The sequence below is a fragment of the Gymnodraco acuticeps genome, unplaced genomic scaffold (genome assembly GCF_902827175.1).
Source record: "Gymnodraco acuticeps unplaced genomic scaffold, fGymAcu1.1, whole genome shotgun sequence".
NCBI lineage: Eukaryota > Metazoa > Chordata > Actinopteri > Perciformes > Bathydraconidae > Gymnodraco > Gymnodraco acuticeps.
Window position 1 is genome coordinate 10196881 of NW_022990238.1, and position 24009 is coordinate 10220889.

Consider the following 24009-nt stretch of genomic DNA (forward strand, 5'->3'; position numbering starts at 1 on the left):
TTGTATAGGATTAGCCAGTCATAAATGTATGATGGTGAGAGGTTGTTGGTAGATACTTTTAAGGTCAAAAGCTCAGAAAAGTTGGCAACCACTATCCTAAAGTATACTAAGTTCTCTTTGTTTAATGCCATTGAGCGCCACTAAAGTGCACAAGGACATCGTAAGCTATTAAACATCCACTGATAATGTCAGTCGGGATAATGCTTAAGGCCAGAAGTATAAAATCAAGCAGTACTGTGTCCAGATAATTCAAGAGGTTGACAACCATTGCATCTCTACTGTATGGGCCATGCAAGTAAAAAATGGTTAAACATTCAATTGGTCATTAGGTATTTTTCTTATTTTACATGCAAGCTATTTATATGTCAATAAAAACTAACCTGGAGTCTGTTAAATTAACACGCCAAAATCTGGAATATTTTTGTACTGTAGTAGTTGAGATTCCACAACCTTAATTAAATTAAAGTAATGCTGCGGCCAAATGTAAGATAGCAATGCTAGGAAAAACAATCACACACAAGCAGGAGTTTGATACAAAATGCACCTGTATTTTTCTTGGTTACATTTTGCAATGCATGCCATCAACATGTATTCATTTTTTACATAGCGTCCACAAGGACAAGTGCAAACCTGCCTGAAATTCATGAGCAGAAACAATAAGTAAAAGTTGACATGGTAAATAAGACAATATGATGTTAACATTCAAACACTGGTAAAAAAAAAAACGTAATTATTTTACAGATTAAACTTAATACTAACTCACAATATACATTTCAGTACTTTTGGAGAAATACTTCCCCAATTTCTACACTCCCGAGCATCTGAAGGCAAATGTCACTTATTTATATAAATCTTCAGTTGACCATGTTCATCAATTATAATTATTACAAAAGTATCTGTTGCTTTCTACCCCTGCCATTCCCTCTTTCTAAGACTGATGTCCAAACAATATATTAAGAGCCTGAAATCGTGTGTCTACAAAAAAGAACTTGTGCAACTTGGGCAATAGCCAACCAAATCAAATAAAAGTAAAACTGTAATGTTAACACAGAAGTGAGGTTGAACAAAAGTGGCACTTTGTGAATAAACATAATGTGACAAAACCAGTGGGTGTTGGAAAATGGTGAACATATACAGTACATTGCGACAGGTGACTGTGCTTGAATAGCCTTTGGTTGCTTAATATAACATTGAACTCTAATAACAAAATAAAAAGTGCTTCAGATTGTCCTTTAAAAAAAACTAAACTCAGGCATTGATGTGGCTTTTTGTGTTCAAGGGGGTGAAGTGGAACAACGAACACACATAAATAAACACATACAACAGTGGAACAGTCTGGCTTCATCGTTGGTGTCCTTTAATTCCTTTGTTAAGTACAACCATCTGTCAAAACCCTTTACCTCCTTCAACAAAACTCATCACAGTCTGGGTCAGCTGAAGCATAACTTGTTTTGATGAGAGCACACAGTGAGTGAAGTCATTTCCCAAAGATGCCTGTCCTTGGACACCCAGTTCAAAAGGCTAATTGGGTAAAAAGAGAAGCCAGTGTGTGTGCAGGGTGAAATAGCCACAGTGATAAGCTGTCACTTTAAAAAGGCAGCAGTGCAGTCTTGACACAAAATCCTCGTGTCTTTTCCCACTCCTTGCTCCTGCATCCTTATTCCTCTCACATTCCTTCCGTACAATCATAAATCAGCACGGGGAAGCGTGTATTACTCAAAACACATGCAGAGGTATTAAACTACACACACAACCCAGCTCACAGCAGTACAAGCAGGCATACAGCGTCCATATAGCATGGCCCCGAGTCAGATCAGGATCAAGAAGCTGCAGGCTCACTGGCGTTCAGCGTCTGCCCCGCGGAGTTTCAATTCCCTCAAGTCTCTCTCCACCTGCAAAACGACGCTCAGCAGATCAGCTCGTGCTTTATCTCAGGCCGCGTTGGAAAGGGGGGATCGTTGAAGGAGAAGGTGTTACGGCCCGCCTTGAGCCCACCCTGACCCGGGCACACGAGGTACGACCCGATCAAGTCCAGCTCGGGAGAGGGATTCGGGCTCTCGGGCTCCGACTCTGATTGGCTCGTCTCCGGCTCATCCAGGGAGGAGGCCGGCCTGGTGCTGATGTGCGGGTGGGGGTGGGAGTGGGGAAGGGGGAGCGAGTTCAGCCAGGGGTGGGTGAGGCATTCTTCTGCCGTGGCTCTCTTCCTGCACACACAAACACAAAAACACTGCGGATGAGTGGAAATTCCCGGGTAGTTTACATAACCAATGGATCCCCCTGGAGCTTCCGACGTCGGCCATATTTTTTTTGCAAAATTTGGTTTCGGAAAACCACAAAGAAAAGCACTTTTTGCACTCAAGATATTTTCCATCCATCTCTCACCGATAACTCAAACACTGAACAATCTCTCACTTTTTCCAATGCTACCAGTAATCCGCTGGAGTTGAACGATACTGACTGGAGATTATGGTTTTGGATGTGAGACAGAGGCTGCTGCTACTTCTCATCAACATATTGTGGCGATTAAGTACAGGCTCAATGTTTGAGCTCTCAATCAGAATTAAAATTAGAGTTCAGTTCAGCGGAAATAAAGTAACATAGCTTCACTTGAAATTAAACTGTACATCTTTAACGGGACACACAAAGATGATGCATTTGCGGTTTTTGTCATGTCAAAACACAAAGATCCGAGCTCTTTAAATGATGTCAGTTTTGAAAATATGGTAACAAGATTCGTGTCAGTGACACACATCTTGTTACCACATACACTCATTTAGACGCATGCGGATGTACTTCCGTGCTGCTGTGAACCTGACTGCTGTGTTAATAAGCTCAAAGTGATGCTGATGGAAACTTCTTGTGGTTTAGCCATTCTCAGAACAGCTTTGAAGTCAACTCACCTTGGGTTTTTAACTAACAAGGACTTGATGAAGTCAACCGCTTGGGACGAGATCCCATCAAACGTGTCCTGCGAGTAATCGACGTTGACTTGGGAGATGTTGAGGAATGTCTCCTGCTTTTCTTCACCCAAAAAAGGAGACTCGCCCGTCAGCATGACATAGGTCAGGACCCCGATACTCCTAGCAGAGAGGGAGGAAGAAAAAGGAAGGAGGTTATTAGGCAATTTGTCATCTTGGATAGTTACATAATCTGTTTTGCGACAGACTGTAAAAAAACAAAACATGTTTGGCTGTCTTCCACTGTGCTGCGGTAAATAATGAATTAACTGTAAGTATGTAGCAAAGACGGTGTTGTGGTCTAAGGTCTAGACTTGTCTTTTGCATGTCATGTAGATGATGATCGCCGTCCTGAATATGTCTTTATCCTCAGAAGTAAAACAGACTGACATCTGCACTTAAATGTTTAAATTAACTACAGTAGCACACTTACCACATGTCTGTCGCAGTGCTAATGGGTTCATAGTTCAGGATCTCTGGTGCTGCACAAACAAAATACATGGCCCCAATTAGTCATGATAAATTGCCCTCACTTGGAGAAGACACAGGTGATTCTGGGTATTTAAAGGGGATTAAAGCAGAACTCACCAACATACTCGGGCGTGCCCAGGATCTCCCGGACTTCTGTGATTTTGTCCATGCATCTGGACAAGCCAAAGTCCACGATGCGAATGTCCCCCAGAGGTCTGGCACAGGTCAGCAAGATGTTCTGGGGCTGCAGAGGGTAGACAGAGACATAACGGTTATTAAAGAAGCCTGAGGTCTGACGTCTGAGGTCATTAATGATATGGCAGGGTCAATCAGTCAAAACAGTTAAGGTTACTGGTTCCAGTAGGATTTGGGGTCTGGCACATCAGTAAGTATGCAGCTACATCGGTGGGATCATAAGCCAATCAAAAACAAGTAGGATATACATGTCAACCACTGGCATTGGTGAAAGTACACACAGAAAGAAAGGATGAAAGAAGGAAGATTTGTATTTATTTTAAAAAGGTCCCCACTCTTATTGCCAAATGAGGTAACACCATTGTGTTACCATCTAAGGGAATATAGTTTTTTTTTTTACTTGCAATTACCACTTATTGTCAAAGGGGCCGCCAACGTAAAGAAAACCGATATCTTTGAGATTGTAACTTTAATTCTGGGTCAGACCAGGCTATTCCCCTTAAAATGAGTTGAATAGCATGTGTTATAAGAAATTGATACTTGGTTAATCTATCAGATGTGTAGGTAGAAAGATAACCTCAATGATAACTGCCATGTTACCCCAGGGGCCGTTAAAGACAACATGATAGTCAATCCTGTAGCGTGTGACTCCTCGTGGGAACAGGGTCGTGACTCCCTGACTGAGCTGCGGTTGCATAATAGAAATGGTATCTCCCTCGGCCTGTCCCTCTACACTGTCCTATATAGATATATAATCTTTCAGTATGCTCACCTTCAGATCCAGATGCACCACATTGTTACGATGCAGGAAGGCCACTCCATTCAGGATCTGCTTGGCCAGCCGGATCACATCGTTCTCCGTGAAGGCGTCGTCGTTATCGGCAACACATTGGTCAAAGATTTCCCCACCGGCAGCGCTGGAAGGCAAGCACAGGAAGGAACACTGAGTAAAACAAAACAACGATAAAATGAAAAATAACTGTGGAGTTTAGTTTGGATTATATTTCATTTTTGTATTATTCACTTCAACTTGTCATAATAAATTAAGCCTTAAAATGCACAAATACACCCTTCCTTTCACTTTAAATCACACAAGGGGATAATAGCAAATTCTAACATGTCCCATTAGTGGAATTTTAGTAAACAAACCCAAAGTCATTTTTCCTTTCTTAAGAAAAATTACGAAACACCCTCGTCCTCATTAGTGTACTTTGGCTTGGAAGACCAAAGTCTATCCACATCTACAGACAGCATGTGAGTCCAACATTAATCAATATCATTTCAGGTTCCCGTCTCTGCATGTACTTTCCCGTTCCCAGGACTATTACTGGAGATAAGAATGGTCGTATAAGCTTACAGCACAGTCAGATAAGACCTTATACAGCCTGCAGGTTCACTTACTGAAGCAACGCAGGGGAAAAAGAGGCAAACACTATGGATATCAGCAAAGCCTACCCATTTTACATAAATTATCCAGAGAAGGCTGCAGGAAGGTAGTGTCAGGTAAGTATCTGGATACGGGCCTCAGCTTGTTGCTTGTTGGGTCAAAACAACTCACAGTTAAAGGATTAAACTTTTTTAGGAATTTCTTATTCGACATCTCAATATGGAATAGTCAGATTCTGGTCTGGACTTGTTCAGTTTTGTAACAACGTTAAATAAAGTTGAGACATGGTTGATTTACGATGGACGCTCCCTCAGTCAGATCAATGCCTGAAGCATCTTATCCAAAATAATTAAAGCCATGTGCAGGGGATTTAAATGGCAGGTATGCATTTTATTTTCAGAGGTAGACTTTGTGACCGGTCCCTGATCAGAACTGTTACATAACCAGTGCCGCCCCCAATCTCCTGTTAGCTTTCCATCCCTGATCTCTTTACTATCCTCAGCTGTGAAAATAGCACCCATGTTTTAGGGGATTTTTGAGGATATCCGTCATTGGTCTTTTTTTGCCACCAGCATCGAATACTTGACCTGCCACATACCCCTCTTGTTGAACACATGAGAGCATGTGGAGACTTGGAATGAAACTGCACTTAGTCTGTTTACATTGATCTGCACGTGTGTATTAAATGAAAGCATGTCTAGTGTTCTCGAGAAAGAGGAAATGAAAGACAGGGGAGTAGGGTTTGACGGACAATTTTTACTTTCTTGAAAAACCTCATGCCTCATTGTGAAAATGAACTGGAATCTATCGACTTCACCAGGACTTGAACTTTTACCGTACCTGTCTGAACAATTAAATACTTGACATGACAAAGTGTTCCAGCAGCTACATTAAGCTGTCAGCAGAGCGCCTAAGAGGATGTTAAATCTTGATAAAGACTGTCTTAAACTAATAACAGTGCACACCTTCTGGCAGTTCACTTAAACAAAGGCCTGCATTTTTTAGAGTTGTTATGGGTTCATAACTTTTTTTAAAGAGTACATTTAACCAGGAGATGACCATTCGTCCTCGATTATAGTCAGAGCGATTCATTATCTGGCAAGCATAGCTACTCTGCACCCAAAAGTAATGCTTCTTTTTCTTTTAAATTAACCATCTTTAAAAGTCATTATGCTGGGGGTTGCTGTGGTAATGACATATGCTGAAGATTTCAAAGATGATTACAATAAAATATTTTGCCTCCATTTCTCTGACATAAGGGATGTGGTTGTGGATACAAAAAGTGTGTGCGCACGACACTTCTTACCAGTGTGGAGGTGTGTGGTTCTACTGGGAGCCCAGCTTGCTGCTTACATTTAAAACCACAGGAAATGGAAAATGGGTCACGATTCTCGAAACCTAGGCTGAGGTCAGACAGTTTGAAGATGCAGCTTTTTCGGTGGATAACGGTCTCACTCGGAGTGCAGCTTTGAGGCTTTGAAAGCATGAGCTGACATTTTAAAAACGAAGCTTTTTAAGTGCTAAAATATTGTGCATGTACAGGCCACTCGATCTCCCCGTGCAGCACCAGTTGGAAGCCGAGAGGAACTGTGGACCACTGTGGACTGACCCCCTGCTATGTTTTCTCTGCAGGCATGCAGGGGTGAACTGTGGTGCTACTTCCCTTTTCACACTTCAGTCAGAGGTCAAACTCCCCCCCCCCCTACAGAGAGACTTTTGTTCTGTAAAGGCATTCCATGTCTGGGACTACTGTGGACTGGGGAGGAGGGAGGGGGGGCTTCCTGCCAGAGCAGCAGGCAGTTCAGGAACAGGGTCAGAGGAACATGGTTCAAGCATAATTGCCCCGTGTTATCTCCCTGTAATGAGGCGAGCGAGGTAATTAAGATGCCAAGTGTCCTTTCCAGATCCTAATTAGAGGTTGTCATTAGAGAACACTTAGTGGATATGCACCATGTCATTTAACGCCTAACCACAACAGACCAGAGCCAGACGGCTGGGATGGCCTTAGTGGGTCGTTGAACCAGCAGCTCCTCTCAGCTGTACCTCACCTGCATGATGAGTATAGAGAGCAATAAGTTCTCACAGTAGAGTCCTTGTCCTTGTGTCCTTGGGCAAGACACTTTACCCGCATTTGCTCCTGTGGGTAATGTCCACAGTAATGACTCTTACATGTCTAATATGTGTAATGTGTACGTGTAAAGCGCTTTGAGCACCTGTAAAAGCGCTCTAATAAAAAATGTAATGCATTATTATTATTATTATTATTAGAGTGTAACTCACTCGCTCATTATTGTTTTTTCACACAGTGCCACATAGGTATTTAAAGTTACGGTTCCTGACAGCCATTTCCCATAACAAGAAGCCGAGGTGTCGGGCTATGACGAGACAAGTAGCTAACCACAGACAGAGAGTATTTCCATTTAAGGCTGGGTTTTTGCTGCAATACTGCTATGTATTTCACACATGTGGACTTTTTTTTTTGTTGAGGTGAGTGACATGCAGCTGTGCTCTCAGCAACCGGCACATAACTCAAGCCAGGAAGTATTTTTTCACAGATGAGAATTCACAAGAAAACAACAAAGCATTCTCGTCATGCACAATACAGGATGTCGCTTGACGTGAGTGAATGAGTTGTTGTGGGGTTTTTTCAACCTTAAAACTTGTTTGTTGCTTATTACTGTAAGTAAAACTGAATATATATGCGAGGGAGTTTTCTACGAGCCCATTTGGGAAGTTTTGATTAATGGATTTTCTTCGCCATAATGATTGAAGGCCTATTCATTGTATCCGCAGTTTTCCTGGCATGGCTCAAACACCGACAAGTGAGGAAAGTTTAAAAGGCCATTTAAATCACTTTTTCTCAGATCAGTGGTGGTGGAAAAGGAAAAGAGTGTCAGACAAAACTGCTAAAATGTGAGGTCTTATTTATTCCGTGACCTTTGTGCTGTTTCTGTAATGTGTACGGCATTTTCTTACCACTCCAGAACGAGAATGATTTCGTTGTTGGTTTCGTAGACCTCATACAGCGCCACCACGTAGGGGTTAGCCTTGGCTGACTCCAGCACGGCGATCTCGTTCAAGATATCCATGCGGCAGTCCTGGCCCTTCCGTCGCTTTCGCAGGAACTTGGCAGCGCACTGCCTCCCCGTTGCCTTCTCGATGCACTTTTTTACCACCGCAAACTTTCCCCTGGGACACAAAAAGTAGGGGAGAGAGCAGAAAGTGATTAGTGAGGAGACAGAATAATCACAACCACATTATTGGCTTTCAAATATATTTGGTTTTGCGCTGGTTCTGTTCTGCATCCAAGTAGCCAATGCGACCAACAGATTAAATGTAGGCAAATGCAGCGAATGGAAGGACTAAAATTACTGCACAAACTCATGACAGTTAAAGTGCTTTGAGGTAAAAGCTAGATTACAGTGCAAGCCATGTGGAACAGCCCGCCAGCAGGCCACGAGTGCAGCACTGTAGGCGAGGTTAAATAACAGTTTAGAGATAAGAAGGTTAATCTGCATCATTTGAAAATACAGGAGGCGGTGTAATAAAACCTTCGTTAGAGATTTCCCCCGTTCTCCTCCTTTTCCTCTAGCCTTCAGGGGATTCTGACAGGGGGCAGATAAGGTTGACAGTTTTGGCAAGGGCTGCTAAATAGTGGGCAGGGACATGATAAGGGTCAGGTCAAGCAAAAACAAAGACATGCAACGGCTCGGTTGCTAGATGTTCCTGGTAAAACACGAGATTAAAGACCTCATGACTACCATTCATTTCGCAGCATATACATTGATGGATTCCTAGGAGGCTTTAAGGGGTCAGCGGTGGGTGTGGGGAGGATGTCCGATGTGTGCAGAATTGCCTCTCTTGTCACAATCACCAGCCGTGCCTCCCAGGCTGATAATGAGGCTTGTCCACTTCCCTTTCTTCACAGCTGACAGCAGCAGGGACAAATGGGATCGTGTTGACACCTCCGCCCAGACACTCGGACAGAGCCTGCGTCCCCCTTGACAATCGTACAAAAGCTGACCAGTCGGCTGATACAGCAGGACCACCCACCAGACAGGCGGGGGGTCACTGCTGCTATAGTCAGGTTGGAGCCTGAGCAGCATGCTAAAACGGAGCCTGTAGCTTCTGCGTCTATGTCCGACTAACATCTCAATGTTTTAATCAGCTGCACAATAGAGATCCGCTGCGATGGGTTGGGAAAAGATGACTGAGCTGGGCAGAATGTAAATGAAGTCAGAGAAGTCCAGTCAGCGTGGTGCCTGTTATTTTCCCACACAGCATTGCTCCAAGCCCACTGTGCCGGGACCAAAAACAGCAACTGTTCTGGCCAGAGACCGGTTCTGTTTTGGCTACAGCGAGGCCCGTTCCTTCTGCTTCTCCCCCCTAGTCTCGCAGACTGGTGACGACTCATTGTTCAGAGTGAAAAGGCAAAGCACGTCAGAGCCTTTTCATCCTTAATTAGCCAAGTTCAGAGCAGCTCGCTGGGGGTGGGAACTACATATGGTGTGAAAAGGAATGAACGCTGGCCACGTAAAAGAGCAACGGGAGGCCTTTTTAAAGGATGACAACAGGTCAGAGGTTACCAAACATGGCCATCTTCCAGTCGCTATGTTCAAACTCTGCCATGACACCAACATCACAGAGCTTTTATGTTGTATTTTTTTAGCTGTGAAACACTGACTGAAAACATCCTATCTGGATCCACCATGACGTCTATGCAGATCAAATTGCTCATTTGCAGGTTTGTCTCATAAAATCTGTCTGAAACCTGTCCGTTATCAATCGTGACACACAAAACTACCCCAGTACTGGAGATGGTGATAATTTGATCGAGAAGTCGGTTTCCTGTGGAGTCTGCGTTTTGTCTCCCCCAGCGGGAAACTGACTCATGTCTGAAGTGCGATGAGAAATGACAGCTCTCATTTGCCTTTTTCACAGACACAACATGAGTTCCTCTTTCTGATGGCATGTGTTGTGCACAGTTCTGCAGGGCACTCAGGATGTAAAGCTTCATGATGAAAAGGATTTAAAAATAAAGGCAACGAGTCTAATTGCTAAATGTATGCACCTCCTGCTTCTAATATGGTCAACTTCCCCCCATAATGTACGGACTACATAGCTGATCTGCAAGAATACATTCCTGCACTTAATGCGATTATGAGGCCTGTTCTCAGGATGTTGTTAAGTTGGAATCCTGGGAAGAAGAGGGAAACAGGATGATCGGTTGAGGTATGAGGGTGAGAAGAGGGAGAGGGGGCGTATAGCGCCCCTCTCACCCCCCACAGGATCTGGCTGGAGTCCCAGGATGTCCGACAAGGAAAACTGGCTGCTACCAACTGACTCTTTTATTTAGGCTGTCCCATCACTCTGCAGAGGAGCAAACCACCTTGCAGGGAACATTAGAATTATGGAGACAGATGCAGATTTAGCACAGAGTGCAATCAAACAGCTGTCGAGGTTAAGTGAAACCCAGGGGCTCAACTGCAGATCCTTGTGTTAATTCTGAATGCTTTTTGAGGAAAGTCATTATTGTCTGGCTCACTGGGGAATCCCCACTTAAATAGGCTACTTCTGGAATGTGCACATCAGTGAGTGTGACCCATAAAATGCACTTGGCTGAGGAAGGTTGGAAAAAAGTTTCTGATGCTAGATAGCCTGATAAAAAAAACAAGTATGTGACATGAAAGAAGCACATGAGTTCTGATTTAGACAACAAATGCATATAAAATGAATCCAATATTTGTAAGGACAACTTTGTGTTTGCTGTTCTTTAATTGTTGAATGATTTGTCACTTTGTCACCTCTGTATATGATACATTAAAAAAGGGATTCCAAACTGAAATTCAGCTCAAGGCATTTAGAAGTTTACATTTTGACCACCTCATACAGTACACGGGATATACAGTACTAGACCACATAAGTGTGCAGAGAGATACTATAACACAGTCTATATGGAGTTTTGATACTCAGAGTAAGATATAAGTTCACCACTTATGGCAGACATATAAGAACGATGTGTGGAGTCTCTATTTGTCTTACAAAACTTTCTGAGCATCTACACATAATGAATGACTTTTTATTTAATTTAAATTGTATACAACTATATTGCATTGTTGGAGGAGCTACGGTCAGAAGAATTGTATTGTCATTTTTAAACTGTAGCCTATGTGCATATGACAAAAAACCGTTGAATCTCTTGAAACTATTCCTTTACTCGCACAAAGACGCATTACCATTGCGCGTGCCAAAGTGCCATCTAACCCTTCTCCGGGAAAGAATGCAGGAATGGAAATGTCCAATTAACACGCTTACCATTGCATGGGCACATCTAATAACAAGAATGACACAAACTCAATATATTGTCGCAAACTCCATTCTGCCAGCACATGAGCAAAGTCAGTACACATATTCAATTATTTCCACAAATGCATGCTGGAAATCAACGAAGAAACTCACCTGCCCAGTTCTTTGCCGACCAGGTCATAATTGGTTGTGAAGGGGTCAGATCTTATCCTCGTGTGGATTTTTGTCAACATTCCGTTTTTGCTCATCTTCGCTGATTCTAGCATTGACGTCGCGCGTGAACTTAAGCAATTTTATGCCGGCGAAATAACACTCAACAAAGTATTTTCTCAAGTGAAAACTCGCATGATAAAAGTGCCGATCAGAGCCAGCAGCAGCTGTGTCAAACCACCGGGAGATAATCCAGTGCGCGCGCTCCAAAAAAGAGGAGGATGCCCTGCGGGAGTGTGCAGCACAGTCGGGGTGGTAAATTACTTTGAGTGCTACTACATATTCCTAACAATAAACTCCTGCTCAGGGCCCGCCCCCTGCGATGACGCTCGGCAGCGAAGAGCCAATGAATGCGCCGGAGAGGAGGTGCAAATCAGCTGGCAAGTGGTGCGTTCATGTGGCTGGAGCTTATCGGTACAGGTACACAAACATAAACAAAGACCTTTATCATTAGTTTCAGTTGAATAGTTCGCATAAAGACTAATAATATGATCAAAGGTGGAAGAAGTACTCAGTTCAGCAATTGAGTAAAAGTAGAACTATCAGAGTGTAGGAATACTCTGTTACAAGTTAAAGTCCTGCATTTAAAATGTTACTCAGGTAAAAGTACAAATGTATTAGCTTCAGAATATACTTAAAGTTGGCCCTTATCAGAATTATTTACATTGATTGATTTTAATCACTGATTAATTTAAAGTTATCAAAGCTTGTCAAGGGCAGCTAGTTTAAATTACTTTGGATGCTTTAGGATAGCTTGTGAAAGGTGTAACTACATTCTTATTTAAGTGTTAAATATATGTCAAATCATTCATCCAAATCCGCCAAGTAACTAAAGGTATTACATGAATGTAGTGGAGTAAAAGTATACAGTAAACCTCAAAAATTGAAAAAACACTGAAGAACATTACAAATCCTTTAAACCTGTTTCTTAAGTAGGCTACAGTATACTTGAGTAAATATACTTAGTTACTTTACAACACTGGAAATTATATTAATTATTAAACATGATAGTTTAGTAGTCAACTACTGCACACTTTATCTTCTTATAATGTACAGCAGTATAATAGTTTCATGTATCAGTTTAGATGTGTGTGTCCTAAATTCCAGCTAATCTTAAACTGAATAGGGAAAGCAATGCGTTCAAAAGTGTTTGTTTAATCAAAGAGACACCAACATTGTTACTTAACTTAACATTCACTGTACCTTTTAAACCCTCCTTTTTCCACAGCCCACAAATGTACTCCTAAAAAGACAAAACAAAATACTCAAACAAAAACTCATGAACAATCATGTGCTCAGAAACATTGCAGGCATGTTTTGTATAGTTGTTTGTTGTATGTGGGCTTGGCTGTGCTACAGGACTTTTTTCTCACACTCGTTCTCAGCCATGAATGTGAAGGTGACCTTGAGGCTTTCTGCAGAGCCTGTTTGTTTTCTTATCTGTGGGAGAGTTGTTTCTCTGCTCATTGAACCTACATGTCATCAAAGAAGAATTCAAAACATCCCATTAGACAGCTCCTCAGCATGCGTGGCAAGGCGGAAGAAACGTGGAAGGCTTTGAAGGGGACATCCAGTGTAGGAAAGATGATCATTCTGTTGTTGTTATTTAAAGTCATTGAAGAAAAGTGTATGGTATTTAGGGCCTGACTCCATGGGAAATGTGTCACCTAAGTTTCAGAGAGTGCTGATGCTAAAACGTTGAAACTTTGAAGCTGTTTGAAAGACAGAGGCCTTGAATGACCCCAAGCAAACAGAGCAGCACACTGACTCACAAGGCATATTTCCCCAGCTGAGAGTCAATTCCAGACGATAAAGGCACCTCTGCTGGAAGATGTGGTTTTCTGTCTGAGATTAAGCCTTGTGTTAATGAGAACATGTGACACAGTGTGAGCTTCCCATAATAGCATTGCTGTACTTTGTAGCAGTATCTGAACTGCCTGATTGCCCTTTGGAGCTACAACTAACAATTAATTTCATTGCTTTATATGAATAATTGAGTTGATTAGAGGTCTTGAAATGTCTCATTTTGTTTGAATGACAGCCTGAAACCCCAGGACTCTTCTTTCAAACAGAGAAGAGCAGTCGACCTATGATTGAAATGTTCTCTTTACAAAACTCAAAGAATATCTATGATTGATGGATTCCCCTCATGGCTGTCAACATCGTGATGGCTAAGCCAGCAGCCAGCAGCTAACGGAGCTGCTAACAGCGATACAGTGCAAACAGTTGCAACAGTGCTAACAGAGCTAGTGTTAACCTTCGGGGAGAGTGAGCGTGTGCTTTACACTTGGACTTGTTTATAATTTTGACTAGTGGATTGGGCACTCATGGTGTTGAATAATCCCCCTGTGACTCGATACGCCAGCATTTGAAAGAAATATCTATAAAACTGCTAACAGGAAACATTGGAGCATGTGAACAAGGTCAATTAGGACCCTTTTTATTTACATTTTTTAATGCCGGCATTTTGTAATGCCTGCATGTTTGAAAATGTTTCCTAGAGCCAAGAAAAGCAATTCAAAAATCTGTGACGAACATCCCCAGGAAGTTAAACCCAGGACATCTTGGGGTCCAGTATCCAGTTCATATAAAGCCTCTTACACACCAAACTGACACCAAAGAACACCAAAGAAGTCGGGACGCGTCGCCTCACGTCTCCGTCTCCTGCGTTGCCTCACGTCTCCTGCGTCTTGGCTATGTTTCGCACTGGAACACACAACAAAGACTTCAGCCGACGGCCAAGTTGCACGTACGAACTGCGCATGCGTGAGTGGCAATAACTCTCCTTACCAGCAGGTGTCGGTAGTGTGTATTCGTCATTCAAAAGACGCAACAACCGGAAGACAGACTGCGTGATACACCGAGAGAAGAAGAACAGACTGCGTGATATAAACAAACGACAAATAGCGTGTGTGTTCCATTTTCACTCTACAGCGAGAAGCTCATGGGGCTTTCCCGAACCTGTGTCGAGAGCTGGAGTCAGAATGAAATCTCAGATTTGCCTTCTTAATAGTTTCTTTGGGTCCTTCACTTCCGTTTCGCTTCTCATGCACTGATTCGCTAAGCTGAACAGCCAATCAGAGTGATTTCTTTGACCGATTCAACATGTCGAATCGTCGGCGGAAGGTGTCGGCACGCCCGAAAAGACTCGACGGTGCAGTACACACCAATCTGAGTAGGGCGACACAACGCTCATCGACGGCCCGACATCTATCGACGCCGAAAATCGCCTTGGTGTTTAAGGAGCTTAATACATCCATGGTATCAGCACAGTGCAGAGCGGGACCATTAGCTAGCTCGCATGCAGTCACACACAGCCAATGTGACACTCTATGGCAACAACACATACAGAGAGAATGTGACTTCACTATTTTGCACAGGACGGCATTACTTCAGTACATTTATTTTGCTGCATGGCATATATAAAACCTTTGAAAACTTTAAAGATTGTAAACTTGCCATTATAAAAGTGACCACATAATTTTGTGAAGAACGGAGAGACTCATACCAGTCTGTCCTCTTCATGTTTCTAAATGAGGACATGAGTGTTTGTGCTTCCTCAAGGGAAAAGAAGGAGTGAAGGAAAAAGAAAGGATGACAGGTCCCTCTGTACTGGTGTTATGGCCCATGGCTGAGCACGTTGCTTGTGGTCTGTCACATGCCCTACATAGCTGTTATCTAGCACACAGAGCACGATTTGTCCAACCTTACCATACCAAAGCTAATGTTGTTGCCACAAACAGCAACTGATGTAAAAGAGACCTATTGAGAGTGGACATTCCTCAGGCACTATCGAGTCATTAGTGTCCAGCGACAAGGTTACATAACCTGTTACGCTTCCTCAAATTGTTACCTTAAGTCTATGGGAGCCTACTTGGGAGCCTTGACCCTCCTTCTCTGCCAGCCTTCCCATTAAAGCTGGGGTCAGAGTTTACAGGAGCCACGTTAGTGAGGGAGCTCTACTCGGCCCCAGAGACCTAATGAAAACACATACCAGCGAATTAGCCTGCCAGCCTGCAGTTTAGCTAACATAAATATGAGAAGTTCAGCCGTGACCTCGGGAGCGCAAACACTTTCTGAACAAACAGTCCTTGTCATGACTGGGTCAGAAAAGGCCGCTCTTGTTTTTCGACCCTGGCTGTAGATTAAAACAAGTTTTCAAGATATGGATCTGATTGATGAAAGAGGGATTTGGATGGATCACAAGGTTATGGGATAATGTTTGCCTGAGTTTGTATTGATGAGGGTTAGGCAGAGGATGTAAAAGGTTGCGGGTAGAGTCACACAAGCATGTGGATGTTAAAGAAGTTGCAGGGGTGAGGGTAAGTGTACACTATTTAGCTCTCTGAAGACTCCCTGAAACCCAGTCTCACGGCATTTCGTGTTATAGTCACGAAATGTAATCTATTGATTCGTGTTCACCAACACGATTTTCCCCTTTTTTTCGTGTCACACAGAACGATTTTAAAAGCAATGTATTTCTATTGGTAGTGTGCCTGCACCACGTCTTTTTGTCCGGTCGGGTCTTGGAAGACGGAAACTGTGTGGTTCATAAAAACATGTTCTTACTCAATATCAAGCCACGATTATTGTTTTTAATTTTAAATCGTATAATGTCTGACTTTTTTTGCTGTCGGCGAGGAAAATAAATGGGGGTCAGAGCCTCAGAATACTGAAATCTGTATTTTTTTAAATCTTGTTTTTCTTCTAATTTGTTATTCTTTTCTAAATAACACACTGTTATTTACTCAACAATAACACACAATTATCCTTGTTTTTATTTATTCGATCTTTTTTGGCGTCCATCAGGAACTGAATTTCAAAATAAAATAACCGGAAACAGATACACACCCACTGAACTGATTACCCAAGATCCTCAGCTATGGTTTAAGCTCGGTGATTGGATTGTTTAGCCGCAATGCACGTTAGGATATGGTGTTTATGCGATATGAAATCCGAAAAACATTTAAAAAAAGAAAATAATACTTTATTCCGAGTGTGCTTGCTTTTCTCTTTGGAAGTCATCACATAACGGCATTGTAATACACGGTTCGGCTGCATTGAATATTACACATCTGCCATAGTTCTTTATTTATAGAGCCCTGATTAGAAGACCTTTGGACAAACTGCAAGAAATGCCACCGAAACTGAATACGTGATGTGGATCATAAATATATCAGCAATTAAACAACATCTTCAATTCCTCTTCACACAATACGTCTCCTTGCAGTATCAACACTAATTCGGCTGACTTTTATATTTGATCCAACTGGTAGATTTATTTACACCATAACGGTGCACAGCTGATAGAAAAGGACTTGTAGTTTTTTAAGATATTACTGATTTTCTTTGAATATAAGAATGTAAATACTGAGTTGAGAGAATAGTCAGGGGTTTTGGGTGATGGGAGACACATCTATGGAATCAGAATTTCAATAGCTTACCATTAAATGACGGATATACCTTTCTGTCTGTGATGTTTTACAAATCAGATATTAATGTGTAGAAGTAAAACATGTGAAATAATATAGCAATATCCTGTAAAAATATGTGAAAACATGAATAAAACTACACATCTTCAGATATTATACATACATAAGTGTCCTAAACTAGTAATACAAAGTTATTATGGCATTGTATGCTGTGTTTACCTTGTGTGCACCGCCTAGTGGTTAAAGCACGTTATTTAATTATGTTTTAAATATGTTATATTTTATGAAAAAAATATAGATAGAATTATAGAATATAAAAAATCAAGAAGATACTGTAAGTGATCTCTACAATAAAACAGTTTAGTGCCGGATGTACAAAGATATTAGTAGGAGGATGTGCACAACAGAAAAACGAATTAACCTTTATTTAAACATTAAAGAATACTTTGGGTTAAGGTCTTCTTTTAACTAAGAAAAAAGCTTTGGGGGTATCTATAGATAAATATTAAGCTTGACAAAGTACTTAACGTCTAATATATTCAGGGGTGCACATAACTTTTTTGCCCTGGTTCTCAAAGGAGCACCTGGAGATGTTGCTTGGTGCTCATCCTTAAAATGAAATAAACCGTAACTTTAGAGGGGGTCTTGACTTTATTTGCCAGACACACGGCACTGAACACACAGAGGTGAACACAGAACACACATGCAGAGGTGAACACAAGACAACATTAGCACGACCAGTAATCCTACAAGCTGTCATCACTACCCTCCTGACTGTTCTCCTCACTGTCTTCCTCTCTGTCAGACATGGTAGCTGATGATGTAGGCCTACTACTTCCTCTCTGGTTGAGTTTGCGATTAGCTGCTTGTTTTGGGTTGAAAGTCTGTTGTCATCTTAGACAAGTGGATGTAATCAAATAAGTATGTGAACATAACCAATAACCTACCATAGCCAATAACAAATTAATGTAACTTATTTTATTTGTGTTGTTCATTCATATCTTATTTTACCTTAACATTTATTTATTTATGCATATTTTTTTTATCTCCAGTTTTAAAGGATATTTTTGGTTACTGTCCTATAGTATACATTGGAATGATTTAAAACCTGTTTATCCCAATAATTACAAAGGAGTGCCTTGGAAATATGTGTTTACATAAATTGTGACCAAACCGTTTGAATTTAGACTAAGAGTCCTTTACCTCACTGAGCTGTAGTTAACTTATCAGCCTCTCAGTCTGACTGGAGAGGACTCTCCCTCCACATTATTGTAGAAACATCTTCTTCTTATCTCCGTTAGAGCAGCTAGCACGGCACCAGATTATAATAACAACAGCGCTGGTACCACCCTCCCTCTCTCCCTCGCATTTTGGCTGTGAGCTGCGGGCGCCAGATAAGCCAACATCCCCCATTTTCATCACTTACAGCGCCCATCGTACAGGGCAAATGAAAGGTGGAACCGGGGTGAAAAGGGTGTTACATTTACTTAATTGTGAATATTGTTACATCAAGGCCAAAAATTAGGATGAGCCCCAACGGTCAAAATGTTTTTTTTCCTCCCAGAACTGCCAGCGCAGCACCTCCCCAGATCTGGCGGCCTAGGCGAACATCTAGTCAGCGCAACGGGCCGGCCCTGAGTTCATATCATGGTTCATATGCAACTCGCAAATATCTTTCTCTCTCTCTCTCTCTTCTCTCTCTCATCTCTCATCTCTCCTCTATTTTCTCTTTTCTCTTCTCTCTCTCCCTCTCAATGTTGGTACGCAAATGCGCTTTGTTTCAAATGACCCGGTGCTCTTTTTTTGGCGGAGGTGCGCATGCGCACCTGCGCACCAGTTATGTGCAGCCCTGAATATATTGCTTTCCTGCAATGTTAACTATGTTGAAGCACTTATTTAGTGGGAATGCTGTTAACAGCATTCCAACTATCTGTTCTTCTACGCACGAAATTCTTTATTCTTATTATTCCGCCCGTTATTTTGCCGGTCTTCTCCTCCCGCATTGAACATCGCAGAAACTCCGTTCAAACATCAAAACGTTCAGCTCGGTCGGGAATCGATTGCCATTACTTTTATCATTCATAACTTTCATAATTCCAGAGATACATCACATTTCATTCATTCATCACATTTTTAACCATTGAAGTCAATGGAGAAATTCTTCAGACTTCAACAAATCTTCATGCGACTTCAACTGCTAACTGTTCCTTCATACTTTCCCTCAGAAACCTCATTCTAACTTTAAAATGTTACACATCTTTCTGACATTATTCGTCTAACACAACTTTTAAATCTGATTCTTTCTTTTAGAGATATTACACATTGTTCAGACCTTGGTAGATTTTAACATTAACTAGAGTATGTGATGTCACAGCTAGAGTGTAGGACATCTTGAAAACATTTTTTTTAAACTGCCATAATTCCAAAACCCTACATTCCTGAGACATAATTTTTCATGACAAACGTAGGAAAATATCTTGTAGCTTGAAAAATGACGAATAATTAGGCAAAAGATAATTAAACAAAATGCCTCTTGAGGGCATGAAGTGACAAAAACTTTCAACATGTCTCCATTAAAGCCCATTGTAATTTCAGGCTGTTATTTCCTCATAGCAGCAGCCGCACACCTTTAGTTAATCTGCCAAAAAGGCCACATTTTTAACCCGAAAGTACACAAAAAGCACACTTCAGATACTCAAGGTCCTTGAGATGCTTCACGCTTTGAAATTTCACCGATATCTGTTACGGTTCTTCAACAAAACGTTCACATGTAAGAGGTTTATCTCTCATTCAGAACAATGGAAACCTTTGATCTCTGGACACCTCGTTAGCTCAAATATAAACACCTGTGTCATGGAACACGATGATGTCATAACTCCAACTGACATGCTCAGAGCAGCAGACTTCAGATAATGGTTAATGGTCCTGCCCTCAACAGCTCTACGTCAATTATGGGGTGTCATCATATGCCGTTTCCATGGATGCGTATCCCTCGCCATAAAAGACGATGTCGCTATACATTAACTCCTATGAACATTTTCAAAAAGTGCTCAAACTTCACATGTGTGCTAACAGTCCAGCCTTGAAGACATCTACGGGACAGTTTTGAGATGTCTTCAAATGCCGTTGCCATGGCAACAAAATGCTCGCCATGAAACACGGTTTTCTCATAACTTCAGTGAAAATGCTCCAAACGGCCCAAAACTTCACAGGTTTGGTAACGATGCAGCCATCAATGCATCTAAGCGTATTATGGGGTGTCATCAAATGCCGTTGCCATGGCGACAGACCACTCGCCATGAAACACGATGTCGCTGTAAATCCAATGGACACGGTCCAATCGTCCCCCAATCTTCACTTGTATATCACCGGTCCATACCTCAACAGCTCTACGCCAAATCTGAGATCTCACCATATGACTCTTCCATGGAAACGCATCCCTCGCCATAAAACACGATGTCGCTATAACTCCTATGAAAATGTTCAAAAAGTGCTCAAACTTCACATGTGTGCTAACAGTCCAGCCGTGAAGACATCTACTGGACATGCCGTTGCCATGGCAACACAATGCCTGCCATGAAACACGGTTTTCTCAGAACTTCAGTGAAAATGCTCCAAATGGCCCAAAACTTCACAGGTTTGGTAACGATGCAGCCATCAACGCATCTAAGCGTATTATGGGATGTCATCAAATGCCGTTGGCATGGCGACAGATCATTCACCATCAACTTAGTTCAAAAGTTTGCAGTTCAAATATTCTGCTGCTTTTCCAAGCCTTTTTACTTTCTTTTCTTCTCTCATCACACATTCAAGCCCCCAGTGTTCATGTATCATTTCAATCTAAATTCTTCACTTTCTTCTTACACATTACATTTCAGAATAGCAGTTTAGCATCAGATTTTCAGCATAAAGCATTCCCACTAGCAATTTCTTCAGGAATTGTATTCTCTAGTTTTAACTGATATTATACATATGAATTATACTTTGATGTATATAGATAGTATAAGAAATGTGCAGAATATGACAGTTTAATGGTGGAGGTACACACATATTGATAGATGTCTTGTAATGCACTGTTGAGGAACCTGCGACCCAAGTTTTTAATTCATTGCATAACTACACCGTAGTTGTGTATATGATATGTCAATAAACCTTTGAAAATCTTGAAATCTTGAAAGGGATGTGCAAAATAGCCATTATATACAGTCTTTAATTAACTATTAGTAGAAAATAACGAGTAATGAATATACTTTATAGGGATATGCAGATAAATGTTTAGTCTTCTCAAGCACAAACTAATATCTCTCCTGATTGTTGGCACTTGACAATCACCTTCCCTGAATTTTACTCAGGTGTAACTAAAGTCAGATTTAAGGGTTGTTTATATTTCACATCATTAATCAGAATCTGCAAAGTAACTAAAATAAATGTAGTGGAGTAAAAATACCAGGTTAACCTCTGAATTGTAGTGGAGTAGAATTACAAAGTAACAATGAGCTGTCATGTGGGTATACATTAATGCTTCCCATTATGGACACAAGCAATTTCCCCCCATTTATTAATGATATGTTTTAAATTTGATAACATGTGTTTAATACTGGCAACTTCTAATTGTGGGAAAAAGGAAAACGTTCCCAGTAGAGACGTCCCATAGAACATTTTGCGAAACACAATAGCCAGCATGTGTAGTTCTGGGAGGGACTCCCATTCGAGTCCAGTTTCGGATAGTCTGCCGTGGTTTCGTTCCATTTCAAAGTGCTGTTTGATGCTCGGTGTAATCTTGGGGCACTGCCACTCCAACATCCAATCCCAGAGCTTGAAGATTAATCACAGGGTTTATCAAGCAACGGGACTGTAGTCCCAAACGTTAGCTGAGGATTATGGGTAGTGTAATGTCTTCGGCCATCCTAAACTCCGAAATGTTTTTCGGATTTCATATCGCATTAACACCATATCCCAACGTGCATTACGGCTAAAACATCCAATCACTGAGCTTAAACCATAGCTGAGGATCTTGGGTAATCAGTTCAGTGGGTGTGTATCGCAATGATGCTCGAAATGTCCCATATACTGTAGGCCTACGTCTGTTTCCGGTTATTTTATTTTGAAATTCAGTTCCTGACGGACGCCAAAAAAGCCCGAGGTTATAGAATTAAACAAATAAATAACAACAAGGATAATTGTGTGTTATTGTTGAGTAAATAACAGTGTGTTATTTAGAAAATAATAACAAATTAGAAGAAAAACAAGATTTAAAAAATACAGATTTCAGTATTCTAAGGCTCTGAGCCCCATTTATTTTCCTCGCGGACGGCAAAAAAAGTCCGACATTATACGATTTAAAATAAAAACAATAATCGTGGCTTGATATTGAGTAAGAACATGTTTTTATGGACCACACAGCTTCCAGTCTTCCAAGACCAGACCGGACAAAAAGACGTGTTGCAGGCACGAAACATATACATTGCTTTTAAAATCGTTCTGTGTGACACGAAAAAAAGGGGAAAATCGTGTTGGTGAACACGAATCAATAGATTAAATGTCGTGACTATAACACGAAATGCCGTGAGACTGGGTTGCTCCCTGAGGTAAGTGTGGTGGAGACTGGAGACAGACAGTCTTTTGTCCACATTTTTAAAGATGTCCTTTATTCTGTCGCCAATGGATGTGTAAAAAGAGAAAGGGGGGGAAGGGTCTCATTATGTAAGTGTTTTTTTTCTCCATGACTTTATGACACCGGGCTGTTTCTTGCTACTGTTCCTTTATGAGTCTGCTTGGAGGCCCATGCAGTTATGTTAAGATGCCCAACCCTGATAACATCCCAGACTTTTCCTTTCTGTTTGAAAGACCACAATGACCTGTTTCCACCCCTCGCTTATAACATGGAGGAGGTTTGATTGAGGAAGTTTGCCATCATCCGGCACCAGCAAATGTCTGACTGATGATTTAACAATGTTTAAAAGGGAAATATTTTCCCTTGTTTAGCTCCATCTTTGGATGATTACACCTGATGGCTGCTTACACACAATCATTTCGTGAGAATGAAAAAGCCACCAATTTTTTCTTTTTTCTTTTTTAGGAAATGTGTCTTGTTATCTAGACTGCTCAATTGCAAAAAGCTGAATCCCTACAGAGAATGATTCAAGGCTAACTACATTCTGTGTTAGTCGTAAACCATTGTTTACGCCAAAAGAGGATTCCATGTAATGAATGGGTTCAGACTCGGGAGCGCTACTTGGTAATCTCACCTCAGTCGATAAGTGTTCCCTGCCTTCTTTGGCTGCTTAAACGGGGCTTCAATACACAATTTATGCACCATGCGTTGTGCAATTTGTAATTACCACGCAACAGATGTCTCTACACTGGTAGGCCCTAATTTGCTTAGGTAGATGGCGTGTATGATACCACTTACAGGGTTAGGGAAGCCTAACTTAGGCCAATGTAATACATGATGTCATGCTTTTACCAACTCTAACAAATCATTGGTGCAGTGGTGTAATGGTGGCGAGCCTAGGTCACACACTGGTGTGAGCTGAAATCTGTTTGCGGTGACCTCAGTGTTGAGCAGTCTGAATGGAGCGGCAAAGGTCAGGCACCTCATAAAACTAAACAGCCCAATAGCTCCGATGATTTAAATGCTTAACACACCACCCACATCTAAACCCCTTTCTCTCGCCCTGAAAACTGCTGATATTTCTGCCACATCAACTTCTGTGGTTAACAAAAAGGACAAACATCTCTGTGGCCTGAGAGGGGAGGATCAGTGGGTTCCCAAACTCCAGAGCTGGAAGAGATTCGCCTCAAGACTGCAGGATGACGTGCAGGGCTGACGCTCGTGTGGTATTACAAGATAATTTCCTAATCCTTTTGGCAAACTTCCGACTGAAGTAGGGATAAAAATAAGACATTAGAATAGGCTTGAAATCTCATTGCCTTGTTTGTAATCTAAAGACAACATAGGCAAACAGGATGGAGGGGGAGCGGTGTGTAGCCTCGTCCTCACATTGGATTTCACACAGTCATCACTTTATTTTATAATATGAGGTTAGCT

The 24009-nt window shown here is 41.5% G+C and overlaps 1 protein-coding gene across 1 annotated transcript; it reads right to left on the minus strand.

The window, feature by feature from the left end:
• Positions 1-527: 527 nt before the first annotated feature.
• stk17al (serine/threonine kinase 17a like) lies at positions 528-11778 on the minus strand. The gene is made up of 7 exons (XM_034220141.1): positions 11470-11778; positions 7987-8199; positions 4396-4540; positions 3546-3672; positions 3391-3439; positions 2901-3080; positions 528-2204 (listed from the first exon to the last, which is right to left on the minus strand). The coding sequence occupies exons 1-7, from the start codon at positions 11580-11582 to the stop codon at positions 1907-1909; spliced, it is 1125 nt and encodes a 374-aa protein (XP_034076032.1). The 5' UTR covers positions 11583-11778; the 3' UTR covers positions 528-1906.
• Between the last annotated feature and the right edge of the window lie 12231 nt (positions 11779-24009).

Bases quoted from the DNA above. Each gene is read 5' to 3' on its own strand.
- stk17al (XM_034220141.1), bottom strand. From the start codon at position 11,582: ATGCTAGAATCAGCGAAGATGAGCAAAAACGGAATGTTGACAAAAATC. The intron at 3,440-3,545 runs GTGAGTTCTGCT...TTGTTTGTGCAG, and splicing joins GGGCACGCCCGAGTATGTTG to CACCAGAGATCCTGAACTAT. The intron at 2,205-2,900 runs GTGAGTTGACTT...TTGTGTGTGCAG, and splicing joins TTGTTAGTTAAAAACCCAAG to GAAGAGAGCCACGGCAGAAG.